We start from the raw sequence: 27,438 nt of genomic DNA, 5'->3' as shown, positions 1-27,438 counted from the left end.
AAGCAGGAGAGAAGAGAGCCAAGTTCGGGAAAAAGGCTTCCAACGCTTTCCGTTTTTCGGGAGGGAGCCCGGCACCGGGAGAGCGCAGTGCCCGCAGACGCTGAGGGATCGCGGAGGCGGCCGGGCCGGCGGAGCCCCGGAGCCGGAGCGCAGGGACTGCAGCCATCCCGGGAACCTGAGCCGGGACAGGGCGAGCCCGGAGCGACAGCACCGCGGAGACCTGCGGCAAATGCAGAGACAGCTCCGGGACCGCCACTGCCCGGGGGAACCGAGGGGCTGCGGGGCTGCCAGCGAGACCGGGCGAGAGGGGCGGAGCGGGAGGCGGGGAAAGCAGCCGGGCCCGGGGCGGGGCCGAAGGGACGGAGCCTCAGCCTGGACCCGCCCGCCGGGCCCGCCCCTGCTCCCAACCAGGTCGGACCGAACCCCATAAAGGCGCGGCGCGGGCGGCGCTGGCTCACACCGGTGTCGGCAGCAGCGAGCGTGTGAGCATGTCTGGCCGGGGCAAGGGCGGCAAGGGGCTCGGCAAGGGCGGCGCCAAGCGCCACCGCAAGGTGCTGCGCGACAACATCCAGGGCATCACCAAGCCGGCCATCCGCCGCCTGGCTCGGCGCGGCGGCGTCAAGCGCATCTCGGGGCTCATCTACGAGGAGACGCGCGGCGTGCTCAAGGTCTTCCTGGAGAACGTCATCCGCGACGCCGTCACCTACACGGAGCACGCCAAGAGGAAGACGGTCACGGCCATGGACGTGGTCTACGCCCTCAAGCGCCAGGGTCGCACTCTCTACGGCTTCGGCGGCTAAAACGTGAACGTCCAGCCGGACCACCGCCACTAAAACCCCAAAGGCTCTTTTAAGAGCCACCCACCTATTCCTTAAAAAGAGCTATATCGCTTTGTTTTATTTTCAGTATATTTGTCTCTGCGTTATTGCCCTTGACAAAGCAAAGTCGGGCGGGCTGCTGCTTCTCAGCGGCCCTTTGAGGAGGAAAAAAACCATAAAACCACAAGAGAACAAAGAATTTATTACCCTTCCCCAGAAAAATTTGAGCAAACCGCTCTAAGCCGAAGTTCTGCACAAGGCGCCGCAGCATTCTTTTCCTTATTCCCCCTCGCCCGTAACCCAAAGGCAGCAGGAGAACCAGCCACAGCGCCCACGGTAGGGAGCCTCTGGAGGAGCCTCTTCCCGCTGTCGCCCGCGGGAGCCCCGGGCCGTGGCCAGGGCGGCTTTGGCGCCCGCGCCCTTTCCAAAAGCGCGCGCGGGACGCGATTGGCTCCGGCACATCCCGCGCTCCCTCCTCCCCCATCGGCCCGGGACAGCGGCTCCCTGCGCGCCGGAAACTGAGCGATCCCACCCATCCCGTACCAGCAATGAACACGCAGCCCGACACAACCGGCCCGAGCCAAATACAGGGAACACGCAACATACCGCACACACACACACACACACACACACACAGAGACAAACAGCCGCCCTTCCCTTCCCTTTGCCGAGCCACCGAGGCCGCAGCATTTCAAGCTCTTTCTCGAGACTGTGGGTGGCTCTGAAAAGAGCCTTTGGGTTCGCTTCTGGGCTCCGCACGCTTCCGCCGACCGCTTTACTTGCTCTTGGCTTTATGGCTCTCGGTTTTCTTGGGCAGCAGCACGGCCTGGATGTTGGGCAGCACACCGCCCTGCGCGATCGTCACCTTGCCCAGCAGCTTGTTGAGCTCCTCGTCGTTGCGGATGGCGAGCTGCAGGTGGCGCGGGATGATGCGCGTCTTCTTGTTGTCGCGGGCCGCGTTGCCCGCCAGCTCCAGGATCTCGGCCGTCAGGTACTCCAGCACGGCCGCCAGGTACACCGGCGCGCCCGCGCCCACGCGCTCCGCGTAGTTGCCCTTGCGCAGCAGCCGGTGCACGCGGCCCACGGGGAACTGCAGCCCGGCCCGCGACGAGCGCGACTTGGCCTTGGCCCGCGCCTTGCCGCCCTGCTTCCCGCGACCCGACATCTTGCCGCGCTCCTCGCTCGCTCCGCACACAAAGCACCGCCGACACCGACACGCAGCGACACCGACACCGCCGCCCTCAGCCCTCCGCCTTTATATCCCCTCCCTGCGCGCCACCGCCGCCTCCTGATAGGCCCAGCCCTCCTCTCGGGCCACGCGCTGCCCAATGGCGCAGCGAATCTCACGCTGACCAATCGCGACGGCCGCAGCGCCCAGAGGCTCCGCCCGCTCCCTCCGTCCGGCCAATGACGAGCTGCCCAGGGCGGGCCTCGGCTCGCGGCCGCTCCCGCCCGGACCGGCGGGGCCGCGCTGGCTGCCCCGTCCCGCTCCGGGATCGCTCTCTGCCCTGCGCTGCTCCATTGCCCTGGACTGCGCTGTGCCGAATGGGGGTGCCGGGCGAGGACTGAAAGAGTAAAAGAGAGACAGTGGGGTGGTGGCCGTGAGCGGGAAAAGAGGGACGCAGGCGGCTTGCACGCACTGAGAAGGGAGCAATGCCCTCCTACGTATTTAGCGGGATCTAAACCTAAAATGAATGTAAACTTTCCGTTACAAGCCCTGATTCTGAGCCATGCCTTCTTGTTTCATAAGTGCTTATTAGAGTTTACATATCAGTGTATTACCAGTAAGAACTGAAAGCTCTGACTGTTTTTCATTCTTGGGCTGAAAGACTTGCTTTAATATGGTTTAAATTTTGAATTTCAAGTAGGCATTTTCATCTACTAATTTCACCCACTTTATTTTGCATAATCCTGTGACAGTATAAGGTATGTAAATAAAACTACAAATAATTTCAAGGGAATTTTTGTCCTTATCAACTCAGCAAAATATATCCACGAAAATAAAAGGGAAACTTTCACACATAAAGGATGATAAGTGAAGTAAAAAGCAAGGTGCAATTATAAAATCGTGTAATGTAAAAAGAAAAAAGCTTTAGGCTTGCGTGGTTTAATATTCAAGATAAATTTTGTCAGTTAATAACAACACGAAATCTTAAAAATTTCGCAAATGGAAATACTACACGTTATAGCAATTTACATGAACACTGAGTATTCAGTAGGAATAGAGCCTGTAACGAGTAGGCGGTATCGGTAAGGGCGGGAATTTTAAAATTTGAATTAACCAATCAAATGCAGCGTTCACTCGTCGACCTATCAGAGAAAGCGCCAGGGCTATAAATACTCCCCGGACACAATCAGCTGCTCATTGCTGCTGTAGGTCGGCGCTTGATTGCTTGCAAGGGGAGCCATGGCGCGCACGAAGCAGACGGCGCGGAAGTCGACGGGCGGCAAGGCGCCCCGCAAGCAGCTGGCCACCAAGGCTGCCCGCAAGAGCGCGCCGGCCACGGGCGGCGTCAAGAAGCCGCACCGCTACCGGCCCGGCACGGTGGCGCTGCGCGAGATCCGGCGCTACCAGAAGTCCACGGAGCTGCTGATCCGCAAGCTGCCCTTCCAGCGCCTGGTGCGCGAGATCGCGCAGGACTTCAAGACCGACCTGCGCTTCCAGAGCTCGGCCGTCATGGCGCTGCAGGAGGCCAGCGAGGCCTACCTGGTGGGGCTCTTCGAGGACACCAACCTGTGCGCCATCCACGCCAAGCGCGTCACCATCATGCCCAAGGACATCCAGCTGGCCCGCCGCATCCGCGGAGAGCGCGCGTAAGCCTTGTGAGATGTTTGCTACCTGCTTTTAAAGTATCTAAACACAAAGGCTCTTTTAAGAGCCACCACAAAACCAATAAAAGGAGCTGTTACACCAAGATTTGCTTTACGCTCATATGGACACAACTATAACCACTTAATACAATGATGTATACAAATTATGGAGTGAGCAGAGGTAGTGTTACGTTGCACTTTATATATTTAAAATTTGGGATACAGAGGGAAGGGTTATTATCAGCTGCGAGAAGTGTATGAGGTTTTATAAGCTCGAAAGAGGGATCGAAACAGTAATTAAATCGTCTTAAACCGCGGGTAAAAAACCCATCGTGGAACAAAGGGAAATTCACTATCTTCAGAGCGTACGTGGCCCCTGCGTCCCCCTTTTCCCCGTCATGGCCAGCACCCCACTGTCTCTTTTACTCTTTCAGTGCTCGCCCCGGCACCCCCATTCGGCACAGCGCAGTCCAGGGCAATGGAGCAGCGCAGGGCAGAGAGCGATCCCGGAGCGGGACGGGGCAGCCAGCGCGGCCCCGCCGGTCCGGGCGGGAGCGGCCGCGAGCCGAGGCCCGCCCTGGGCAGCTCGTCATTGGCCGGACGGGGGGAGCGGGCGGAGCCTCTGGGCGCTGCGGCCGTCGCGATTGGTCAGCGTGAGATTCGCTGCGCCATTGGGCAGCGCGTGGCCCGAGAGGAGGGCTGGGCCTATCAGGAGGCGGCGGTGGCGCGCAGGGAGGGGATATAAAGGCGGAGGGCTGAGGGCGGCGGTGTCGGTGTCGCTGCGTGTCGGTGTCGGCGGTGCTTTGTGTGCGGAGCGAGCGAGGAGCGCGGCAAGATGTCGGGTCGCGGGAAGCAGGGCGGCAAGGCGCGGGCCAAGGCCAAGTCGCGCTCGTCGCGGGCCGGGCTGCAGTTCCCCGTGGGCCGCGTGCACCGGCTGCTGCGCAAGGGCAACTACGCGGAGCGCGTGGGCGCGGGCGCGCCGGTGTACCTGGCGGCCGTGCTGGAGTACCTGACGGCCGAGATCCTGGAGCTGGCGGGCAACGCGGCCCGCGACAACAAGAAGACGCGCATCATCCCCCGCCACCTGCAGCTCGCCATCCGCAACGACGAGGAGCTCAACAAGCTGCTGGGCAAGGTGACGATCGCGCAGGGCGGCGTGCTGCCCAACATCCAGGCCGTGCTGCTGCCCAAGAAGACGGAGAGTCACAAAGCCAAGAGCAAGTAAAGCGGTCGGCGGAAGCGTGCGGAGCCCAGAAGCGAACCCAAAGGCTCTTTTCAGAGCCACCCACAGTCTCGAGAAAGAGCTTGAAATGCTGCGGCCTCGGTGGCTCGGCAAAGGGAAGGGAAGGGCGGCTGTTTGTCTCTGTGTGTGTGTGTATGTTGTGTGTTCCCTGTATTTGCCCTGGCCGGTTGTGTCGGGCTGCGTGTTCATTGCTGGTACGGGATGGGTGGGATCGCTCAGTTTCCGGCGCGCAGGGAGCCGCTGTCCCGGGCCGATGGGGGAGGAGGGAGCGCGGGATGTGCCGGAGCCAATCGCGTCCCGCGCGCGCTTTTGGAAATGGCGCGGGCGCCAAAGCCGCCCTGGCCACGGCCCGGGGCTCCCGCGGGCGGCAGCGGGAAGAGGCTCCTCCAGAGGCTCCCTACCGTGGGCGCTGTAGCTGGTTCTCCTGCTGCCTTTGGGTTACGGGCCAGGGGGAATAAGGAAAACAATGCTGCGGCGCCTTGTTGTGCAGAACTTCGGCTTAGAGCGGTTTGCTCAAATTTTTCTGGGGAAGGGTAATAAAATGTCCTCTTGTGGTTTTATGGTTTTTTTCCTCCTCAAAGGGCCGCTGAGAAGCAGCAGCTCGCCCGACTTATTCGAAGCGGAAGAGAAATGGGAAGAAAACCAGATGCTTTGTCAGGGGCAATAACGCAGAGACAAATATACTGAAAATAAAATAAAGCGATATAGCTCTTTCTAAGGAATAAGTGGGTGGCTCTTAAAAGAGCCTTTGGGGTTTTTGTGACGGTGCTCCGGCTGGACGTTCACGTTTTAGCCGCCGAAGCCGTAGAGAGTGCGACCCTGGCGCTTGAGGGCGTAGACCACGTCCATGGCCGTGACCGTCTTCCTCTTGGCGTGCTCCGTGTAGGTGACGGCGTCGCGGATGACGTTCTCCAGGAAGACCTTGAGCACGCCGCGCGTCTCCTCGTAGATGAGCCCCGAGATGCGCTTGACGCCGCCGCGCCGAGCCAGGCGGCGGATGGCCGGCTTGGTGATGCCCTGGATGTTGTCGCGCAGCACCTTGCGGTGGCGCTTGGCGCCGCCCTTGCCGAGCCCCTTGCCGCCCTTGCCCCGGCCAGACATGCTCACACGCTCGCTGCTGCCGACACCGGTGTGAGCCAGCGCCGCCCGCGCCGCGCCTTTATGGGGTTCGGTCCGACCTGGTTGGGAGCAGGGGCGGGCCCGGCGGGCGGGTCCAGGCTGAGGCTCCGTCCCTTCGGCTCCGCCCCGGGCCCGGCTGCTTTCCCCGCCTCCCGCCCCGCCGCTCTCGCCCGGTCTCGCTGGCAGCCCCGCAGCCCCTCGGTTCCCCCGGGCCGCTTTTCCCGGCTCTCCCTCCTGCAGGCTTGGCGGCAACGCAGAACCCCGGTTTTTTCCCCGGCGCAGGGACGTGGCGGTCTTTCGGCCGCCGCACACTGTTCTTATGGCCCTGCTGTAACCTAATCTTCTGACTGCTGAGGTTCCATTCAGGCATTCGATATAGTGACAAACGTAAGGACTCTTCGGTCAGCTTCAGGAGCTTAGTTTATTTGTCCTCTAATCCATGAAAAATGAGGGGAATCATGCCTAAGTTTTCATGTTAGACCGAAGTAAACGTTTGTTTTTCTCAAAGCTGCCTATGTCTGACCCTCACAGTATTGTATCATTGGCGAATCTGCACAGGACTTTTCAGCAATGAAGTGAACATCCTTTATTTTCTATCCTCGTGTCTCCAGTGTTTCCTTCCCATTCACCCTTTATTTTCTCTCTTTATTGTTTCTTCACATTACATTCCAATCATACTGGTGATATACAAAATGTAATATATGTCCATTAGGTAATTAACTGGATTCAAATTATTAACATATGTCAGATGCACAACAAAAATGGGTATGCCAGCCGTGTTCCTGTGTTCCCATGTTTTCAAAGGCCTGGCACAATTCTGAATGGATGCCTATTCCTTCATGTAATATGTTTTCCTTTCAGAAGGGAATGTTGGAAATTATGACATTTCTCTTTGTTTTTTTTGGTATAACTGCATGACTCTGAATATCTGTCATTATGAGTTTTCAATCCATGCCTCATTTCTGTTGGCTATGCCTGCAGTCCTCCATTTGCAGTTCAGGACTCACTGGCTCTATGCAATTAACATAATTCCAATATGGAGAATTTGCCTGAGCTCATCATGGCCAAATACACACATTATTACTCACACAGAGACAGAGGAAAGTCCTTGCAAATGAAGGGTTTGGAAAGATCTCTGAACTCTGGCAACCCTTTTTCTCATTGATTCTGGCTTTTTTTTTCTGCCTTAATCACAGTGAATCCAGCAGGGTAAAAAATTATGGGGCCTTAAAATATAATGCAGAAGTAATTCTTTCACAGCATCTTTCAGCTGAGTTATTTTATATAGGAATGTCTCAGCCTGGCCCTGAAGACCTGTGATTCCTTTTAATCTCTTCTTTTATATGACTTGCCATTCTCTCGGTTTCACATGTGTTATCTTCATATTTGGAGCTACAGGGAAGGATATTCAGTTCACTCTCTTTGCAGGTGGGCATTTTGTTCCTTTCATGCATGTTTTCCAGCAGCCTTTGATAACACAGGCAGACACTGAGGACGGCTAACCACGTGTTAATGGAATTCTCCACAATGACAGGGATGCAGTCCATGTAATATACATGCCCATCACTCATCTGTCCATCAACCACTCCCACTCAGCTCTTCCTCAACCTTTTGATTTGCAATGCTAAAGCAAATCTCAAAACATGAAAAATGCTTTGTCTAGAGAAAGCAAGTGCTATACACAAAGAAGAAAACTCCAATTGCTGCTCCCTAATTCACCTCTGTCCTAAGACATCCCCTCTGACTCAATGAGTCTCCAGCCTATAAAGCACTAAAATCTAAAGGACCACTTTGATGAGATTATCAGCTATTGCTCCTAGCCTCTGTCACAGTTGGGATATTGGTCCAGAAAGAAGTTTCCTGTTAATTACTCATTTCTTCAAGCATTATAATTATGTCTCCAGCATGCAATTCAAAGAGAGCAGAATCTCAAGGCTGTCCTGCTCAGAGCACCCATTAATTTCTCCCCACTCTTGGATCCCTGCTGATATTACTAACTTAAGAAACAAGTTCTACTACTGCACTGTGTATTCTTCTGACCTCTCCCAGACTTACAGCTTTTGTAATACTATCCTAACAGAACTTGTGTGTCCCTCAAGTTTGAAGGGACCATAACCAGATCATGCTACCCAAGGGGGAAAAGAAACCAAACCCAAAAGACCCAAACAAAACCACAAACTAAAGCTAAGACCATTCACCATGTAGGGACAATAAGCACACGTGGTAAAATGAAAATAATAAAAATCTAAACACAAACGGACTTGAAGATTAAGAACCCACCTTTACTTTCATTAGTTTCAAATGCAAACAAAATTCCTGTCTTCATCCCTTGGTGTGGCTGACAGTGATAACCATTGAAAACCCTTCTATGCACTCAAGCACATCAAGGCCTAAAGAAGTGATAAAACCAGAACAGATTGCAATTTTTCCTCCATTTTGGTTTTGGTTCTATTTATTTTCTTTCTTTTTTTTTTTTTTCCTAGCGAATTTTTTAATAAAAAGACCATGCCTTAGATTTGGCGATTAACATTGGAATTACTCAGAAGTTCACCTTACTGATACCAGGCCCCTTCCTCAACAGCTTTGAGTAATTTCAGCTGTTAAGTTTCCTTGTACATGTCTCCTTGCAGTCTGAGCAAACCCAAGCCCCAGCAGGTTTCTCTTCACTCACCACCTCCACAGAGCTGCATGGCTGCTGCTCCCTGCTCCTGGCTGCTCCGTGCTGCCCTTCTGTGCAAGCCTTGCTAACCACACAATTCAGCGTCAGATGTCACAAACTAGCAACCTCAAACAGAACACAAAAGTTAAAGTTGTTACTCTATTCCCTATTTCAAAACCAAGTCAACAAAATCTTGATGGCATTTTCAGTTCCCAATAAAAAAAAAAAAAAAAAAAAAAAAAAAAAAAAAAAAAAAAAACCCCAAAAAAACCCCCTAACTGCCAGAAAGAACAAGAATTAGTTTTAATACAGTCATTATGGAAGCCAGTCTTTTCTGGGACTAAGGCAATTTGCAGGCAAAACAGATGAAATATATTCATCCTGAATGTTCCCAACCCATACATACATAGCCTCATGAGCCTCTGAAGCCAGATTCCTGACTTCCTACCTGTATGGCAGCAGAGGTGACAGTTGCTGACCTCACTGATATATCAGGGGGAAATTCAGGCCCCAGCCAGCCCTTCCAGTGCCCCTGGCAATCTGCACAGCGTACTGACCTGAGATAGCGCTGCTCTGGCACCAGACCACGGGCTGCAAAAACGTGAACCACAGCACAACACTCACACAGTGAACAGCCCTGCAAAACCTTTTTGTTCCCTTCTGTGGGAAAACAGCCTAAACAGCGAGCTCCCAAATGCTAACTTGCAATACACCTGCTCCAGAGAGATGGCACAAACAGCCTTGTCTAGAGCCAGAACCTGCTTCACCTTCACACCTCTGGAGAGCAACAGGAAGGCAGCACCACTTAAGGAGAGCACCTTTGCATGGTGAGTGACACAGGGCTCTGGCTCTTAGCCCACACTGTGCCTGGGTGCCACTCTCGGTGCCTGTGAGGCAAAAATGAGCTGCCTGCAATCCAAATTTACCTGGAAGCATGTCACATCAGTGTCTGGGGCGTCAGCAGCCACGAAGGTGGCAGACTGCAGACCAGCTGTGCATGCATGATGTGTCCAAGGACACTTTGTCCCTCCATAGGTTCCAAACACATTTCTGGCTGGAGTGGGAAGTGACATTTAGATTCACCACATTGCTCCCTCCCGTGTACCAGAAGTCACAGACAGCATCGTCACACAAGCAGGAAAGTGTGGAGGGCAGAAAATCCACAGAGGTGCTGCAGGGAGGAAGAGTGTGCAGCCCAGCATCCCTGTGTGTGAGCTGCTGACGAGTGTGAGCAGCCAGGATTCCGTGCTGCGGAGAGGCTGCTGTGGAAGGACAGCATGGTGTCACCCTTCCTTGGGGGACTTCACCAGTACATGCAGTCAGAGTGAGGCACTCTCCATGCAGGAGGAGACAATTTCCTTGGGGAGCCATTGCTGATGCAGCTGCTGCCAATGTTGTTCACCTCTCAGGAACAGCTTGTCTAAGGGCCTGAGGTGTCCTCAATCTCCCATTGATGATGATATTCAAACCATGCCAGGGTGGTCCAAAACACAGTTTTTCAAGTGGCTTGCATTAGTTTTAGAAGACCAAATTACTCAGAGATAGAAATAATTCTATTATTTAATATGTGACTGTGGACCTCTTCATTGTGTGTGGAAAAAAAGTAAATATGCCTTAAACTAATAAACAGAGAGTAAAGAACAAAGTCCATTTTCTTCATCATTATCTGTTCTCAGAAAGGTTTTGGCCCCCTGTACTTTTTTTGCTGACTTTTTTTTTTTTTTTATATTATTTTGCTTTCCCAGGAAGGATTTCCTTTCCAGTGCCTCCTAACTATGGACAAATCCAGGCTTCAGATTATAGATTTTAACTTGCCAAATTACATGTCATGCAATGAAGAAGGGAGGACACCACAGGTGCCCCAACCCTTAACCAAGGGTACAGGGAGGAGTGTACAGCATTCCAGGAAGATGAGTCTGTGGGGACAGTCATCCCCTGCCCTACCCTATTTGCTCTGCTCCCCACAGGTGCTCACTATACCCTGAGTTTAAAAGGCCTTATGTGACCTCAGTGCACTTTAGGAGCCTTAACAGCAGCAGCAGCAGACACATTGGTGTTATGTAGGCAGAGACTTGTTCTGCTGAGCTGCAACAAGTTTGTAGTTTGGTAGGTCTTGCTTTAAAATTCCTTAGCTAAGTGTTAAAAGTTGCTAAACTGTGCTGGCTGGTTGGATCACACAAGTGTTATTACATGTGAAACTCAGATGAAAGATGATGTCACTGAGGGCAAGTAAGGCATGGGTGCAATTCTGTAATGGGAGTGTAATCATGGTTGCAGGCAGCATTTACAGCTCTTTCCTGTGGAACATGTGTGTGGGAATACAACGCATCATGTAAAGGCCCTCACCCAAATCTCTGGAAATTGCCATCTGGAGTGAGGAGAGGGGCTCAGAGTGCCACAGCAGCTTTGCTTCCCTTCCTTCAGCTGCTGGGAATGCTGAGCAGAGCCCCCAGCTGCAGCAGCCACCTTTGTGTGCCTGGCTCTCATGCTAATGCCTCCCAACAAAACTGCTGGGGAACAACTCCTGTGCTACCTCTCGTTAATGCAGACATGCCTAAATATAACCCACAGCTTATTTTCGTAGGAACAAGTACTGGCAGGTCCTAAACTGCAGATGGGAACGTTTGATAGCTCTCAGGTGTGCTGCCAGCCCTTGGCTCTGCTTCCTGTGTCTCCTTGCTCATGCCAAGGGGTCCTAATGATAACTGCAAAAGGTGGAACAGATTTGGGTGTCTGAAGGGAAACAATTTGCAGGGAGGGCTCAGGCTGCAGGTTTGTGATGCAGTGTGGCCTGCTGGGGTGCCCATAAGGTGAGAAGGATTGAAATAATTCATATGAAATAGACCTTACAGTGGTGTCTTCTCCAGAAGTATCTCTGGAGATCCTGAAATTACTTTCCTTCTCTTATTGAATGATGAATTCTACCTTGCTCCAGTCTCACTGGGAAAACCAAACTGCATGTAACAATCTATGTAATGTCTTCTTAATTATATTTTCCCACAACATCCTATATCTAAAACAGAATTATTTCCCTCCTTCATTTGCTCAGCTAGAGATAAAACTGCCACTACTGCCTTTTAGGTTATTTTTCACCACATTTTTTCTTTTCCTGAATACATCCGTGTATTCTTTTTTAACTATCTGTTCTGACTGCAGAGCAGCTCTTTCTAAAATTGTCAAATACACCTTAACTTTCCAAAATATTGTTCCTGTATGTATTTCTTTCACATAAAGAAGAATATAAGCTCCAAGCAGATTTTCTGCGTCAGTAAAGTAGGTTTATCTATTTACTTCAAAACCATTTAAAAAATAGCTTCTCTCTCTTTTTTTTTTTTTTTTTAATTTATGAAATTTCTGAAGTTACTTCAGTTTAAATTACTAAAAAGTAGCTGAAGGCCAGAAGCTGACATGTATATACTTAGCAGACGTCTTTGGAAATGAGGAAAGGGTAGCAACTGCTGGGAGAAAAGCCAGGCAGAAAACTGGGATAGTGACCATTTTAGGCACCTCAATTTTGCCACCAACAAATGTGAATGAAGACTCTGTCAAGACACAAACGAGAGCTGGAATATTCACATTTCCTTCCGTGAAGATTACTGAAACAAATGCATTCAAAGCACCAAGAATAAGCAAAAAGGAATTTTTCATTTTGCTGACATGTCACTCATGGCCTATGCTGTTCCTCTGCCTATATGCAATGAAGTCTCTAGGCAACTGCTAGATTTCAGATCTTCCCAGCAATTGCTACCTTATTACATTATGCAGCCAAATCAATGGCAAGGTTAATTCATAGCTTTACATATACAGGATAAAGGCTTCAAAACATTTTCCCTTCATTTGCAATTTCTGAAGGTAACTCTGCAATACTCGCATCCACTCCATTTAATCTCTGTAGCCTTACTTCGTGTTACATAGTATTGCCAAACAAGACCTTGAAAATCACACTTTTATTAGGTCTGCTCTCAGTTAATTTCCCCTTAAAGCATTACAGAGCTCAGGTGCATTTTTACTGCAACCTTTGTTATGGTATTTTATCATTATGGGGTGGAGGTCACAATTTTCCCCTTCGTTGCATTTATTCATAATTTCATATTCCCTGAAACACTATTTTACAGCAAGCTAAATCTCTCATCTTATACACATTTTAGTATTTATAAAACAGCCATTGTAAACAAAACCATGACACAGAAAGAGAATTACATTTTCCTAAAACTATCTACTCATACACTCTGAATTTCTGGTTGCTAACATGTACTTAAATTCTGTATTCACATTCTGTGTTATATCAGGTAATACCAAAGGCCTGGCTGCAGTGCAGTCTCTGTGATTCTTAAACAACTACGAAAGACAATGGATAATACACTTTTTTCACAGTCAGTTACGGATTAATGAAATATTAAGCCAGAGCTCTGTTCTGCTCAGCATATTTCACCATCTTCCACCAGATACCAGTGTGGGTTGACTCCTTCCTGGTTCTTCAGGAATGACCTATGGCCTACCTCGCCCCTTGTTAAAACTCAGGTTATCAAAAATTGCTCTAGTTTCTGTCATAAAAGTATTTCCTTATTTCAGTGATCGCTGTAAAATGCACAAGTATATAATTAGGTGAGCTTTATTTGGAGTGAGAAGGGGATTCAGCATTCAGTGGCTTTAGCTAAACCTTTGTGTAGCCATATTCTGTAAGACACATTCAAAATCCAAACAGCAATAAGGTTTACAATTCTACTACTTTTAGAGAAAATATAAAACAAGATAATATTCTTTGGGAATGAAGAGCATGCTTACTAAACTGCAATGATACTCCTTGCAAGTCTTAAATTACCAAAGATAATTTCCATAAACAACAGAAGTGCAGGACATTCCTTTCTTTTACAAAGCTGCAGTTTTGTAACAAAAGGTTTTAAATTACTATATACTTCAAAATAATATGGAACACGACAGGCAAATAGATTGATTTACTTAATATTTGGTTGAAAAATTCGTATGGAAAACAAACAAAAAGAAAACACCCCACGTAGGGCAGCAGAGTAACTTTGCCTCCCTTGTACTGAAATCCCAGTAAGACAAAATAAACCAACTCTCTGTTCATCAGTCTCCAGATAACAAGAAATTACTTATGTTTCTATAAAAAGTGGAATAGGTGGCTGTACGAGACACTATTTCATTAGACTTTAGCGTTTTAGTAGGTAAAACACATGGTCAAAGGAACCGGTTCTTAATCCATATTCAGAGCTGAAAAAGGAGTTTGTGTTACTTCCTCCTGTTCAAAATCAATTTAAACTGTCAAAATGGCTTCAAATCGTAAGCTTTCAACTTAGAGCCCAAGAAAACCCTCCAAAGAATAAGACTGAGTCGTTGCCGTAACATTTATATCAAAAAGAAATTTTTAATTTGCAAGGAAAAACGAAAGTTTCTCCCTTCAGAGGTCTCTCCGGCAGCAGCACACGGGATTTATCGCCTCTCCTTTAACTCAAATCGCGAGTTTGCCGCAGGAAACTCTCCCGAACGCAAGTACCTGCTCTTCTCCCCCCTCACCGGGGAAACCGGCCGATTTGGTGGCAGAAATTCCGAGGAAAACACACTTTTGTTAGTCCAAAGAAACACAAATCGAGCACACCGAAGGGCTCCCGGGCCGCGCGGCGGGGCGGGCTCTACAGCGCACCAATCACGGCGCGGCTCCGCTCTAAAAACGCGAGCATCTGACCCGGGCCAGCCCAATTGTGTCCGCCCGCTCCGCCGAGGCAGCCGCCGCCATGGCCGAGACCGCTCCCAGCGCCGCCCCCGATGCGCCCGCGCCCGCCGCCAAGGCCGCCGCCAAGAAGCCGAAGAAGGCGGCGAGCGGCTCCAAGGCCCGCAAGCCCGCGGGGCCCAGCGTCACCGAGCTGATCACCAAGGCCGTGTCCGCCTCCAAGGAGCGCAAGGGGCTCTCGCTCGCCGCGCTCAAGAAGGCGCTGGCCGCCGGCGGCTACGATGTGGAGAAGAACAACAGCCGCATCAAGCTGGGGCTCAAGAGCCTCGTCAGCAAGGGCACCCTGGTGCAGACCAAGGGCACCGGCGCCTCCGGCTCCTTCCGCCTCAACAAGAAACCCGGGGAAGTGAAGGAGAAAGCCCCGAAGAAGAGAGCAGCTGCGGCCAAGCCCAAGAAGCCGGCGGCCAAGAAGCCCGCCAGCGCCGCCAAGAAGCCCAAGAAAGCGGCGGCGGTGAAGAAGAGCCCCAAGAAGGCGAAGAAGCCGGCGGCTGCAGCGGCCAAGAAAGCGGCCAAGAGCCCCAAGAAAGCCGCCAAGGCCGGGCGCCCCAAGAAGGCGGCCAAGAGCCCGGCCAAGGCAAAGGCCGTGAAGCCCAAAGCGGCCAAGCCCAAGGCAGCCAAACCCAAAGCGGCCAAGGCGAAGAAGGCGGCGCCCAAAAAGAAGTAAATTGTACCAGGAGAGTTTTGTTCTGCTTATTTTGTTATCCAACGGCTCTTTTAAGAGCCACCCACATTTTCCCTAAAGGAGCTGGTGCACCGAGGTCGTCCGTAACCTGCAGCAGGGGTCCAGCAATTCGTAAGTCGTCAAGAGGTCAATTGTGTCCTGTGTTTTTTGTTTCCTAGGGATTACCGAAAGAAATAGTTAAGAACGCGGTAGAGCGCGGCGACTTTAGGGAAGTGTAGACTTTTGTTTTTTCTCTAAGTGATTACTTTGACTACCAAGAAGCAATGTTTTATAATGATTTGATAAAAAATCGGATGTACGTTTTTTTAAAGATATATTTTGTAACAAAATAATGCAATTGCCAGGCACGCTACTACTGAGCCATGTGTAATCTATTGAATATTTGTTTTTAAGTATCTCCGTAAATGCCTTTGTCTGTTGGCGGGGGAGGAGGGGAGGGTTTCTTTACGGACACAAAAATAGCCCCGATCTCTCCCAATCCTTTTGTTCCGGATGAGAAAGAAAGCTTTAAGTATTGAAAAAGCCCGCCCTGCCCAAGGATTGGCCCGCGGAAGTCCCGGCCCGCTGCCCTTCCCCCTCCCTTCCCCGAAGACGATTACGCCTCCTATCTCTGGAACTGCATCAGCCACTTTAAGAGGCGGAAACGGGAGGTGGGACGGGGACTCTCAACGAATAGTGTCCGTATGTTCTCAGACGTAAGAACTAAACGGAAAATAGCCCTTACCAGGAAGAACTTGCACGGAGACGGGGGGGACGTTTTGGCAAGACTTTGTTTTGTTATCGTAAACATGGAAAACGTTGCTACTTTATCCAACCAAAAATAAAAAATAAGTTGAAATAAGAATTGAGTAGTTAATGCAAAACGACATTCGTTGTTGTTGCGGTAACTCAGCTCTCTTAGGATCTTGTGGGTGGCTCTGAAAAGAGCCTTTGGGTTGTTAGTGAGACGAGATTTACTTGGCTTTGGCCTTGTGGCTGTCGGTCTTCTTGGGCAGCAGCACGGCCTGGATGTTGGGCAGCACGCCGCCCTGCGCGATCGTCACCTTGCCCAGCAGCTTGTTGAGCTCCTCGTCGTTGCGGATGGCGAGCTGCAGGTGGCGGGGGATGATGCGCGTCTTCTTGTTGTCGCGGGCCGCGTTGCCCGCCAGCTCCAGGATCTCGGCCGTCAGGTACTCCAGCACGGCCGCCAGGTACACCGGCGCGCCCGCGCCCACGCGCTCCGCGTAGTTGCCCTTGCGCAGCAGCCGGTGCACGCGGCCCACGGGGAACTGCAGCCCGGCCCGCGACGAGCGCGACTTGGCCTTGGCCCGCGCCTTGCCGCCCTGCTTCCCGCGACCCGACATCTTGCCGCGCTCCTCGCTCGCTCCCCCGACACAGGATCAGAAGCACTCGGCACTGCCCCGCTCCGCGCTCGCTTTACTGCCTCGTCCCTGCGCTGATAGGCTGAGAAGTAGGTCTTGTACAGGCAGCCAATGAGATGGAGGATCCAAATCTGACCAATCACACGCGAAGACGGGAGAGTGCTGACATAAATTCGTAGTCTGACCAATGAGAGTCTGCAGTACAGGAGCCCCTCATTTGCATAGACGCGCTATAAATTCATGGCAAGCAGCCGCTCCCTTCACTTCGCTCCGGGGTTTGTTCCGCAGCCGTTCCGTTGGTGCACGAAGAGACGCCGCTGTCGCCGAAATGCCCGAGCCGGCCAAGTCCGCCCCCGCGCCCAAGAAGGGCTCCAAGAAGGCGGTGACCAAGACGCAGAAGAAGGGCGACAAGAAGCGCAAGAAGAGCCGTAAGGAGAGCTACTCCATCTACGTGTACAAGGTGCTGAAGCAGGTGCACCCCGACACGGGCATCTCGTCCAAGGCCATGGGCATCATGAACTCCTTCGTCAACGACATCTTCGAGCGCATCGCGGGCGAGGCCTCGCGCCTGGCGCACTACAACAAGCGCTCCACCATCACCTCGCGGGAGATCCAGACGGCCGTGCGCCTGCTGCTGCCCGGCGAGCTGGCCAAGCACGCCGTGTCCGAGGGCACCAAGGCCGTCACCAAGTACACCAGCTCCAAGTGAATGCTTGGCTAAAACCTGCTGAACCCAAAGGCTCTTTTAAGAGCCACCCACATTTGCAATAAAAGAGCTGAACCACTGAGTAAGGAACGCTTTATTTTCTCTTAGTGTGGAATCCTAGTGATTCGGTGTTTGGCTTTTTTTTTTTTTAAGGTTATTGGGTTTGACATACTATTTAAGGGTTGTTTTCATAAGATACTTCTCTTGGGTTTACTGTTATTTTCCCATAGCTACAATATGTCTGTAAAGGCGGTTTTAAATCGGTGGTGGGTTCTTTTTTTTTAGGGTTTTTTTTTTTTTGGGGGGGGGGGGGGTGGGTTTTGGGGTTTTTCCTTTGGGTTTTATGGGGTTATTTTTAGGTGATGTTTTCATTAACTTATTGTTTTCACAAGTTTTAATATCACCTTACTGTTGTAAGTTTCCATGTTATGTCTATTGTAAATTGAAGGATGGGGAACTTACTGTTTTTTTCTGGCCGGGAGGGAATGGTAATTATCCATGGATACTCATCCATGCACAGCATTGCTGTTGTCGGATCGGCCACACGATGGTGCTCAGCCTCTGCCGTTTTTGGGGGTTGCGGTTATTTTTGTCACAGAAGCGAGAGATGAGCACAGTGTGCTGTACTAGAAAGGAATTTAGGCGGCGGTAAGCTCTTGCAAATAGCCCGATATTGATCAATATAAATCAGAAGCACTTTCTAAACGCCTTCCTCTTCACCATTTGTCCTTGTAATCTTTCTCTTAATGTCTTTTTTTTGTTTTGTTTTTGATAGTTACTTGCTCAGCTTCTCCCGCGACTGCTTTGGGTTCTCCTTTCAAGGAAGAAAACACGGGAAGGTTGTTTTTGTTTTTTTACCTTATCTGTCCTTTTCTGCATTAATCTGTCACTAATTGTTATAAAAGTACGAAATCCTGAGAAACTCGACACTCTGGGCTGACTTTGTCGGCTCCCAGGTCTCATCACGCAGCCGCTAATGAGGCTCAAAGCGCAGGCGTTCTCAGGCCCTCCCTCTCATCCCTGGGTAATTACATGCCACCATGGATGCAGATCAAAGCCATTATCACTTCCTAACTGGATCTCAGTAATCCTGAATTACAACTATATATTGTGAACTTCCTGTACATATATGAATTCATACAGGGACCACGGAATCAGAAAAGTGAATTTTCTGGAACTGACTTGGATATCCTTTGGTGGGACAGGTAATGAGACAGGCACCACGTCTCTCAAAAATCTGTCACCTATTACCTAATAAATGTTAATTTCAGTTTGAAGGCTTAGGGGGACTTCTCAGACTGAATTTCAGATATCCGGTGGGAAGAGGCGTTCTCCAAAGTCTTCTTTATCAGCTTGAAATGGGGTTTTGCAATCTCCAAGGGCTTTAGTGCAAACTCTGAAACACAGGTTGCTTATTCTGAGTGCCTATGTATGTCTAATACCTGAAAAGATTAATAAACCATTGTATATTCCACTCTAGGCTTTTCCAAGCTTTCCTGGGTCACCAGAAAAGCACAAAGAAATGCTCCTGTTGTCGCAGTTGGAGATGGACACCAGAAGGGTTTGTCAGTGGCCATTCTGTAGATAATCAGCCTTGTGAGAGCCCCAGTTCAGAGCAGAGCTGCCCTGGCACAGCCCTGCTGCCCCATTGAAGGCAGGAGTTCAGGGATGCCTTTGGCTGCCCAGCTCTGAGTGTTCGTTTTCCTTTTCCTGTGTTTGTGTGCTCCACGTTGCACTCTGCATTGGGAGCCACCACAGAAATTCTGAGGATCTTTTCATAGATTGTTTCAGTGTGTGAAATTGTTTCTAGGCCTAGGAAACTCTTCACTAAACAGAAACTAAAATGTTGCTGATTGCTTCTTTCAATTCCAGTAGGAATGGCAAGGCAATATTGGGGGCTATGATGTGAACAAAGCATTTAACATCAGATCTGATTGTAACATTACTCATTCTTCGGACAGTGCTGAGAACAAAGTCTCCAAACTGAAAAAGACCTACTACCATGGGCAATATTTTTAAGTTTCTTGTTACCCAAGGTAAAATTAGTAGGCTTTACGCTCAGCAAAAATAGCAAATCTTAAGAATATCATGCCACAAGAGGATGAACACTCAAAGGCACTAATGTAAATAATGTGATTATAAAATCACATGACAGCTTTTTCCTCCCAGTAAAGAATTCCCTCTCTTTCCTGTCCTTTCCCATTTCGTTCAGAGCAGTTCCCTCTGTACTCCCAAAGCCCCGACCCCAGTGGGATCCCCCAGCAGAGCGAGAGGCTCTGCCCAAATGCAGCACCCTGCTGGAGCTGGGGCTGCTGCCACCAAACCATGGAGGAGCAAAGCAGAAACCCCTCCAACAATTCTCCTGCCCTGGGCTCCTTCTGCAGATGAGTTTCCAGCTCAGTGAGTGAAAAGTTCCTTTGTGCAGTGTGCAGAGCAGACAGGGCTGGGTGTCCCCACACAGGAGCCCCCTGCAGCAGACTGCAGCCCAGATTGTGTCTGTGCCACCATCCCATCCCCAAATACAATAATCCAACTCTTGGTGCTGGGCCCTGCATGTCTCATTGATGGTTTTGGTCACTGGGCTGAACTCCTTCTGAAGTTATCTCGTTCCTGGGATCGGTTCCTTGCTCCATCTTCATCCTGCTCCTGGCTTGCCAGTTTCAGCTTGCTCAGTGTTTGTGACACCATTTTTATAAAACGTTTACACTCATCACCTCGTGTGCCCTGGGGCTCCAACTTGCTCATCTTCCTGTGCAAAGCAAAGTCATCAATCCCAACAATTCTCAATGTTGAGAAGTGTTTGAATGTGCAATCTATAAACAGGCCCTTCATGTTGTCTTTTAATCTATCTACCCTGCATGTTTACATCCAAAATACCTCCTGATTCACAGCATCTGAAATATGGGGAATGCTTACTCTTTGTAACACAAACATTTTTGTCAAAATATGGGTTTATATCAGCAATTTTTAATATCTCAGATGATCAGAGTGACATTACAGCTTAGTAAGTAACCAGCAAAAAAAGAACACCAAAGAGCAATACAACCAGTTACAAAAAATTCCTCTATATTTATTTTTATTAGAATAATAAAATTATTTCACTCCTGGAAGACCATATATTTTCTCCAGATTACCATTCCTTCAGAAAAATTTCTATTTATTAATCATCATGTTTAAAAAAGAAAACACCCTTTCTTTTAATTTCTGCAAAAGTGAAATACACCAACTGGGCAAACAAATTTCTGTATTCTCTAGTGGACTGACTGAAGAGTGAATCAGAAATGAGAAATAGATGCCATACACCTGGACCAAAACCTGAACAAGTCACAGACTGTCTGTAGAAATTTTTTGCTTTTTCCTGAGTTTTGGGGGGGGGGGGGGTTTGGAGGGCTTTTGTTTTGGTAGGGGGTTCTTTTTTGTGCTTCTTTGGGGTTTTTAAATATTTGTTTCATTTTAATTAATGAAGTAAACCAATATCTGCTCTCAAACCTGAATTTCTTTTTTTTCTTTAATGGCCACAGAATGTAATTTCCTGACACCCAAGACAAATCATTGCAACGTTACTTTCCCAGAGGCTTTTATTTCCATTCTAAATAGAAAATATTACATTTTAAAATAATTACAGTTGTGGGAGAAAGAATTCACTGCAGCTAGGGAAAAATATTTGGTGTTACACACACCTTGATGTAATGTTTACAGTGATGAGAACTGGTCGAGATTAGGTGGTAAATGAAAAAAAAAATTGAGACTTCAGGTTGCAAATACCCGGTCTAAGGGTTGTCCCGTTCAGAGAGCAGCAGAGCCAAGACAGGACACAAATCTCACAGGAGGAGGGGCTGGAAGTGGGTGGGAATGCAGCTGGGAACTTCTCCCTTGCCAGCCCCCCGTCCTGTGAGGGAGGAGGGAGCACTCACTGAGCAGAGGCAGCTCCTTCCCCTGGGCTGGGCTCACAGAACCAGGGGCTGTGTGGGTGGAAAGGCTGGTTTTGGTTAGATTTCTTTCATGATTACAAGGAACCTAATTATTTGACTGCAGCCCTATCAAAAAGCTTATTTCAAAAGCATTCCTTGTCAGAAATGATAGAAGGTATTAATCTAAAAAGTTCATCCTTTCATTTTTACCACTGAAAATATCAGGAAACAATTATGAGCATAATTCATTTTAAAACTAGAGAACAAGTAGATCGAAAAGAGTTACAGAAAGGATGGGAATTTTAATCCCATATAAAATCCACAACCTTTTTGTACTTGCACTCCTGCTTATATTGCATGTAGATGTTTTTACTTGCACAGGTTGTAGGAAAATGGAAGAAATAATTCCTGAAATAAGAAGAGAGCACAGTGTTACATCTGAAATCTGAACTTGTAATAGATGACAGGATATTGTGAAATTCCTTTTGTGCAGTATCAGAGCTGTGAAGAAATGCACACATCTCTGGTGTGCATCCTCTTTTCCTTTTGTAGCAAATAGCAGCCCCCTCAACAATAAACAATCTGAGCACTCCACATGATCAGGTTTTGGGGTTTTTCCCCCTTGTGCTCTTGGGACACTGCCAGGTCTGTGAGTTCAGTAATTCCACTCAGAAAAGAAGACACAAATCACCCCAGGAATGGCACAGGCCCAACCTTCCACCGTACCAAACCACCTTTACCCAGAGCTGCCTCCCCCGTGCTCCGAGCATCAGCAGCTGCACTGACGGCACCACAGGCACTCCTGCCAGCCTGGGCTCAGCTCAGCTGCCCCTGGAAGCCAAATTTACCCGAGTCTGTTCTGCTCTCTGCATGGGGGGGCTTTGAAATCGCTGCTCCCAGCCCCATGGGAGAAGGGAAATGGTCACATTCCACAGGCAGCTGGAGCTCCTGGAGCTTCAGCCTGAACTGGCACTTACAGGTCGTGCAGAACCTCACAGGATGTGCAGCACAGGTGTTGTACTTCAGAGTTACCACTGCAGCTCACATTTCTCAGCAGGGAATGGCATGGTATTGAGAGGAAGAGCAGATTTTTCTTTCCAAACGAGCTGTGGGTCTGCTGGCAGGTAAAACCAGCACTGGGATATAAAAGAAACCATGGGAAGGATTCCACTGATTGATGGATAGGAAAAGAAATTTGCCTTTACAAAACACTTTAGGTTTACTTTTAAATAAAAGAAGTTTATTTTGTTTGTAAATAATAATAAAATAAATGAAATAAGACATTGAGAGATGAAAGAAACAATGAGGAAGAAAAGCCTAAATTTCCATAAGAAATAACAATTAAAAGGGACGTTTATACATTAGAGAGAAATTTTTGGTATCAGGTGTATCTCAACTCTGCACCTCTCAAGCACCTCAGCCAAGGGGGAAAAGAGAAGGGAAATGCAGCTGGGAAATTAGGATAAAAAGCAGGCTGCATCCTCCAAAAATTTGAGAGATCCCAGGGAAATGCCCCAAGGCCTCTCCCTTTATCTGAATAAAGACAGAAACGACTCCCCTGTCTCCTTTTCGGACATAACGGTCTGGTGTTTGTGGATTAATTTTCCTAACAGCACAGGAAAAAACAGGAAAGTCCCAAAAAGCTGGGATTAAATGACAGCATTTATCTGAAATAATGTCTTCTATTCTTCTTCACCCTGCAGGTTTGTTTCTCGACAATGGTGAAGTGAAAAATTACTTTAAGTGGTGGTTGGGGCGAAAGTGAAGAGGAAATTCCTTGTTTCTGGATGTAAAAATTCAGGGCCCTGCTCTGCCCTTCCAGGAGATATCCCAGCCCTTCCTTTGCCCTCTCCCTTCTGTTCCCAGGGCCTCTTGCACACGAGGTGTTGGTGGCAGCCACAGAGCAGCCCGAGCTGATGAGCTCCTAATCCCAAAGCTCCCCATTCCCACTGTGAGGTGCTGCCCCATCCTGTGTCACCCTGCATTTCCCCACTCCCAGGGGCGGATTGGTCCTTAAATCACCGTCCCTGCCCCAGCGCAGGGAGCAGGAAAACGCCTGCTTGTCACGGCCTGACCAGCAAACCCAAAGGGTTTTGTTGTGGCTGCCGAAATGAGCGTTCCTGCCGGGAATCATCCCCTCTTTCACTCCCTCCCGCTGTATTTATGCAGGAACGGGATCGCGCAGCTCCAGCCCAGCTCTCCTCCTTAACGCCCCCCAATCCAGCTCCTGGGATTAAACCACAAAGGCACAACAAAGCAGGAAGCGAACCGAGCCCGAATTGGAACAGGACTCCGTGTTTCACGGCGCGGGCAGCCGGTCACTGCGGGAGCCGCAGCGAACGCCCCGTTCCCCGCCCGCACGGAATCTTCCCTCGGGCACGGCCGGGGATGCTCAGGGCCGGGATGCGGCACCGGCGGGGCTGGGGCTGCCCTGCCCGAGCGCCTGTCCCGGCAGAGCTGGAAATGCTCCCATCGACACCTTCCGGCCCGTTCTGCTGCTCCCAGACAAGCTGTGCTCACAGTCCGTCTGCGCCCATCCAAGGGGCTGCTGGGGCTCACTGCTGGGAAATACATTGATTTTCAAAGCGCTTCTGCTCGCTTATCCCGCCTTTGGTAAACCACATCTAGGAAGCATTTTCACAAGAGTCTCTGGCTGTACAATATACATTCGAGGTCCTGCAACCCTTCATAATTTAGACCTCGTGTAGCCTTATATTTAATTTATGGCTTTATTCCCCATGCATGTAACTCGAAACTACAACTGCAAAATAACCCAGCACGTTCTTTAGCAGAGAAAAATGAGAGGAATTACTAAAAGAATAGTTATTAATTGTATACCTTCTTGACCACTACCACTGTCCCCTAATAGCAGATCATTCTTTTAAAAGGGAAAGAAACCCATAAAATTGTTCTGTGGAAACTTCTACCATCTACAAACTAGAATTTTATTCCAGTGTTCACACAACATCGAGATGATGCACGCACGGTTTTTCTGAGCAGTCTTTCCCGTTGCTCACTGCAATTCAACATGCAGGGCTGTCCCATTATGTGGAACAAGGTGGCACAGAGGGGAGTGGGGAATTCCTTCCCCTGCGGGAGGGTGAATTCATCACCGGCTCACCTTGAGGAAAGTGAAATTCAGCGAGCACACACACACACACACACAGGTCACGGGTGCCAAGCCGCATCTCTTTCCCCGTGCCGAGGACAGCGATGGCCAAGCCGTGCCCGCGTTCCGAGCCGCTGCCGTCGCTGCGGTGCCGCAGCCGCAGCACCGACGGAGGCGCCGGGGCCGAGCGGCCGCTGCTGCTGCACCCGGAGCCGGCGCGGGAGGCGCGGGGAACGCGGGCCGGGAGCGGCCGCGCCAAAGGCAGGAGGAGATCGGAACCCAGCAGCGATTTGACTTTAAAGCAACGCCGTGACCTGCCGCAAGAGCAGCAGCTTTTCCAAGAACGACTCGCTTGCTCCCAGAACCGAGCGCCGGCTCCAAACTCCCCATAGCACAGGGAGAAGAGGGCGTAGATCCAGCGATCAGCGCCAGGAAAACGAAATTAAAGCGATCGCGCTCTTTCCAGTGTAACGCCGCGACCACTAAATCACATCAGAGCTCCTTGGGAGCAGCGGCAACTCCTCCCTGCCTGAAACCTTTCCCCGGTGTTCCACAATTCTGCCCAGGAAAGCCGCTGGCACTCACACAGGAGTGTTAAAAGGCAGCAAAGGTGGATCAGTCAGGGGCCCGAGGCTGGGAACACCCGTCCTGTTGAGAAAGCATTTGTTCAAGTCACTGCCAGGACTGCCTGACACTATTCTGAGCTTTTTTTCTTTTTTTCTCCTGCGCGATTTGCTTTCCTTTCAGCTCTCCTTTCTCTGGAACACGAAGGTGCAACAGAGATCAGCTCCTTTTAGCGCTCGCAAAGGAAACAATCCAGACTGCTAAGACTTTATTGATGTCTCCTAACACGTACCTAACAAAGCACAACAAACTCGGAGCGGGCGGGCCAGAGCACGGGATATTTCCGCCACTAAAGAACCCACACCTCCCACTGCTAAAACTCTGAAAAAGTCGATTGATTTATATATTTAGAAATTTTAAAGAGCCATAAAGGACGGAAATTCACCTCGGTGATAAAAACATGGGTTCTTTGAGAAAAAACAAACCGCCTTTAAGACAACCTCTTCAAAGTAACAGAAACAAGAAAAGCAGAATTAGACACTTGAAGAAAAGACAAGTTACGTATTCCGATTTTCTCCGACTAAAAAACCAAAATGCAGTGACTCAGCACTTTAAGAGGAATGTGGGCGGCTCTGAAAAGAGCCTTTGTTTGGTGATGAGCCTCACTGAGCATTTACTTGGCTTTGGCCTTGTGGCTGTCGGTCTTCTTGGGCAGCAGCACGGCCTGGATGTTGGGCAGCACGCCGCCCTGCGCGATCGTCACCTTGCCCAGCAGCTTGTTGAGCTCCTCGTCGTTGCGGATGGCGAGCTGCAGGTGGCGGGGGATGATGCGCGTCTTCTTGTTGTCGCGGGCCGCGTTGCCCGCCAGCTCCAGGATCTCGGCCGTCAGGTACTCCAGCACGGCCGCCAGGTACACCGGCGCGCCCGCGCCCACGCGCTCCGCGTAGTTGCCCTTGCGCAGCAGCCGGTGCACGCGGCCCACGGGGAACTGCAGCCCGGCCCGCGACGAGCGCGACTTGGCCTTGGCCCGCGCCTTGCCGCCCTGCTTCCCGCGACCCGACATCTTGCCTGCAGCGATTCCGCAGCGACGACAGCGACACAACCGGGACAGCCGCAGGAACTCCGAGCCCGCCGCACCGCCTGCCTTATATACAACCCGGGCGGATCGGCAGCGCCTGCTACGATTGGCTGCGAGAGAGAAGTTGGTGCCGCAGCCAATAGAAAAGCGAATCCAAATGTGGCCAATGGCGGATCCCGGCGCCGAGCTCGGAGCTGACAGACAGCCAATGGCGAGGCGGCGGTCTCGGCGGAGCTGCTATAAAGGCGGCTGCCGAGGCAGTGCCGCTGCTGCTGAGCGCTGTCGCTGTGTGCGAGTTGTTGTTGTGAGGAGCTGCGGCTGCTGCTGCCGAAATGCCCGAGCCGGCCAAGTCCGCCCCCGCGCCCAAGAAGGGCTCCAAGAAGGCGGTGACCAAGACGCAGAAGAAGGGCGACAAGAAGCGCAAGAAGAGCCGCAAGGAGAGCTACTCCATCTACGTGTACAAGGTGCTGAAGCAGGTGCACCCCGACACGGGCATCTCGTCCAAGGCCATGGGCATCATGAACTCCTTCGTCAACGACATCTTCGAGCGCATCGCGGGCGAGGCCTCGCGCCTGGCGCACTACAACAAGCGCTCCACCATCACCTCGCGGGAGATCCAGACGGCCGTGCGCCTGCTGCTGCCCGGCGAGCTGGCCAAGCACGCCGTGTCCGAGGGCACCAAGGCCGTCACCAAGTACACCAGCTCCAAGTAAATGCTTGGTTAAAACCTGCTTAACCCAAAGGCTCTTTTAAGAGCCACCCACATTCTCAATAAAAGAGCTGGTCTTTTTGTGAGTTCCTGCCCCTTTAGATTTACCTGTCGTAGAGGGAAATATGCTTTTACGGTGTAAAAGTATCGTAATTTTTATGTACAGCATGTTTTACACTAATTTCCTCAGACTATATCCTGCTTCTTTCAGGGTCTTGCTCTTCGCGCTTATTTGGTTCTAGGGTGGCGCCTAAAAAATTTTAACTTTCACGGTCTCCAAACGGCCCAAAAATATCATTAATCCGTTAAGGCATGCTAAGGGAGAGGGGAAAAAAATGACGCCTGTTCTTTTAAGTGCCTAAATCGGACGCATTAAAAGCACAGGCGCTTCCTGATGGCCCCGTGCTCTTGTTTTCTAGTTGTTTCTGACCAAATGGATACGGGATGGATACCCTCTCTTCTTCTCTCCCCCGAAAAGGTATTTTTGCGAATGACCGGGGGAAGAAAACCGACGGTGCTCTGCCTTATCAGTCCAAACTGCAGAGTCCTGCCTGGGCACTACCACCTAGCACAGGCTCCACAGATTTGTTTTTCCCCGGTTTGATTTTCCCCTCTCTGTCCCCGCCGTGTCCCCGCGCCCCGCACTCTCCGCCGCCGAGCGCGGACGGGGCTGCAGCGCGCGGGCAGAGCCGGGGCCGCGCCGCTGCCGCGTTCGGGCCGACCTGAGTGAGGACTGCGCGGAGCCTCCCCGCGGGCGGGCACGGCCGCCTCCCGCCCCTCCCGCCCGCCACTGATTGGTGCCGCTCGCGGCTCGCGGCCCGATCGCGCGCTGCCCCGGGGCGCGCTCCCCGCGCGGGACGAGGCGCTTCCAGCGGGCCAGGGCAGCGGCCGGGAGGGCTCTTTGGGTCTGGGCAAGGCG

General features: G+C 50.7%; 8 protein-coding genes across 8 annotated transcripts; 5 read left to right on the top strand and 3 right to left on the bottom strand.

Moving 5' to 3' along the window:
* Positions 1-475: 475 nt before the first annotated feature.
* LOC131083005 (uncharacterized) lies at positions 476-3,664 on the top strand. The gene is made up of 3 exons (XM_058023283.1): positions 476-797; positions 1,636-2,216; positions 3,219-3,664. Exons 1-3 carry the CDS (start codon positions 489-491, stop codon positions 3,634-3,636), a joined length of 1,308 nt encoding a protein of 435 aa, XP_057879266.1. The 5' UTR covers positions 476-488; the 3' UTR covers positions 3,637-3,664.
* A 713-nt stretch (positions 3,665-4,377) lies between these two features.
* Positions 4,378-5,395, top strand: LOC131083073 (histone H2A type 2-C). Its single transcript, XM_058023387.1, has one exon. The coding sequence runs from the start codon at positions 4,465-4,467 to the stop codon at positions 4,852-4,854; it is 390 nt and encodes a 129-aa protein (XP_057879370.1). The 5' UTR covers positions 4,378-4,464; the 3' UTR covers positions 4,855-5,395.
* A 208-nt stretch (positions 5,396-5,603) lies between these two features.
* LOC131083084 (histone H4) lies at positions 5,604-5,986 on the bottom strand. Its single transcript, XM_058023400.1, has one exon. It carries the CDS (start codon positions 5,971-5,973, stop codon positions 5,662-5,664), a length of 312 nt encoding a protein of 103 aa, XP_057879383.1. The 5' UTR covers positions 5,974-5,986; the 3' UTR covers positions 5,604-5,661.
* An 8,405-nt stretch (positions 5,987-14,391) lies between these two features.
* LOC131083062 (histone H1.01) lies at positions 14,392-15,925 on the top strand. The gene has a single exon (XM_058023372.1). The coding sequence runs from the start codon at positions 14,404-14,406 to the stop codon at positions 15,061-15,063; it is 660 nt and encodes a 219-aa protein (XP_057879355.1). The 5' UTR covers positions 14,392-14,403; the 3' UTR covers positions 15,064-15,925.
* A 29-nt stretch (positions 15,926-15,954) lies between these two features.
* Positions 15,955-16,466, bottom strand: LOC131083071 (histone H2A-IV). The gene has a single exon (XM_058023384.1). The coding sequence runs from the start codon at positions 16,422-16,424 to the stop codon at positions 16,035-16,037; it is 390 nt and encodes a 129-aa protein (XP_057879367.1). The 5' UTR covers positions 16,425-16,466; the 3' UTR covers positions 15,955-16,034.
* Positions 16,467-16,513: 47 nt separating this feature from the next.
* Positions 16,514-17,192, top strand: LOC131083063 (histone H2B 1/2/3/4/6-like). The gene has a single exon (XM_058023373.1). It carries the CDS (start codon positions 16,630-16,632, stop codon positions 17,149-17,151), a length of 522 nt encoding a protein of 173 aa, XP_057879356.1. The 5' UTR covers positions 16,514-16,629; the 3' UTR covers positions 17,152-17,192.
* Positions 17,193-25,405: 8,213 nt separating this feature from the next.
* On the bottom strand, positions 25,406-25,809 carry LOC131083075 (histone H2A-IV). Its single transcript, XM_058023389.1, has one exon. The coding sequence runs from the start codon at positions 25,793-25,795 to the stop codon at positions 25,406-25,408; it is 390 nt and encodes a 129-aa protein (XP_057879372.1). The 5' UTR covers positions 25,796-25,809.
* Positions 25,810-26,121: 312 nt separating this feature from the next.
* LOC131083078 (histone H2B 1/2/3/4/6) lies at positions 26,122-26,523 on the top strand. The gene has a single exon (XM_058023393.1). The coding sequence runs from the start codon at positions 26,143-26,145 to the stop codon at positions 26,521-26,523; it is 381 nt and encodes a 126-aa protein (XP_057879376.1). The 5' UTR covers positions 26,122-26,142.
* The last annotated feature ends 915 nt before the right edge of the window (positions 26,524-27,438 follow it).

The sequence above is a fragment of the Melospiza georgiana genome, chromosome 4, assembly GCF_028018845.1.
Source record: "Melospiza georgiana isolate bMelGeo1 chromosome 4, bMelGeo1.pri, whole genome shotgun sequence".
Taxonomy (NCBI): Eukaryota; Metazoa; Chordata; class Aves; order Passeriformes; family Passerellidae; genus Melospiza; species Melospiza georgiana.
This window is presented reverse-complemented; position numbering and strand designations above follow the sequence as displayed.

Coding starts and splice junctions, on each gene's coding strand:
- LOC131083005 (XM_058023283.1), top strand. CDS start 489: ATGTCTGGCCGGGGCAAGGGCGGCAAGGGGCTCGGCAAGGGCGGCGCC. Junction 798..1,635: donor CTCTCTACGGCTTCGGCGGC/TAAAACGTGAAC, acceptor TTTCTTGGGCAG/CAGCACGGCCTGGATGTTGG. Junction 2,217..3,218: donor AGGCTCCGCCCGCTCCCTCC/GTCCGGCCAATG, acceptor ATTGCTTGCAAG/GGGAGCCATGGCGCGCACGA.
- LOC131083073 (XM_058023387.1), top strand. CDS start 4,465: ATGTCGGGTCGCGGGAAGCAGGGCGGCAAGGCGCGGGCCAAGGCCAAG.
- LOC131083084 (XM_058023400.1), bottom strand. CDS start 5,973: ATGTCTGGCCGGGGCAAGGGCGGCAAGGGGCTCGGCAAGGGCGGCGCC.
- LOC131083062 (XM_058023372.1), top strand. CDS start 14,404: ATGGCCGAGACCGCTCCCAGCGCCGCCCCCGATGCGCCCGCGCCCGCC.
- LOC131083071 (XM_058023384.1), bottom strand. CDS start 16,424: ATGTCGGGTCGCGGGAAGCAGGGCGGCAAGGCGCGGGCCAAGGCCAAG.
- LOC131083063 (XM_058023373.1), top strand. CDS start 16,630: ATGAGAGTCTGCAGTACAGGAGCCCCTCATTTGCATAGACGCGCTATA.
- LOC131083075 (XM_058023389.1), bottom strand. CDS start 25,795: ATGTCGGGTCGCGGGAAGCAGGGCGGCAAGGCGCGGGCCAAGGCCAAG.
- LOC131083078 (XM_058023393.1), top strand. CDS start 26,143: ATGCCCGAGCCGGCCAAGTCCGCCCCCGCGCCCAAGAAGGGCTCCAAG.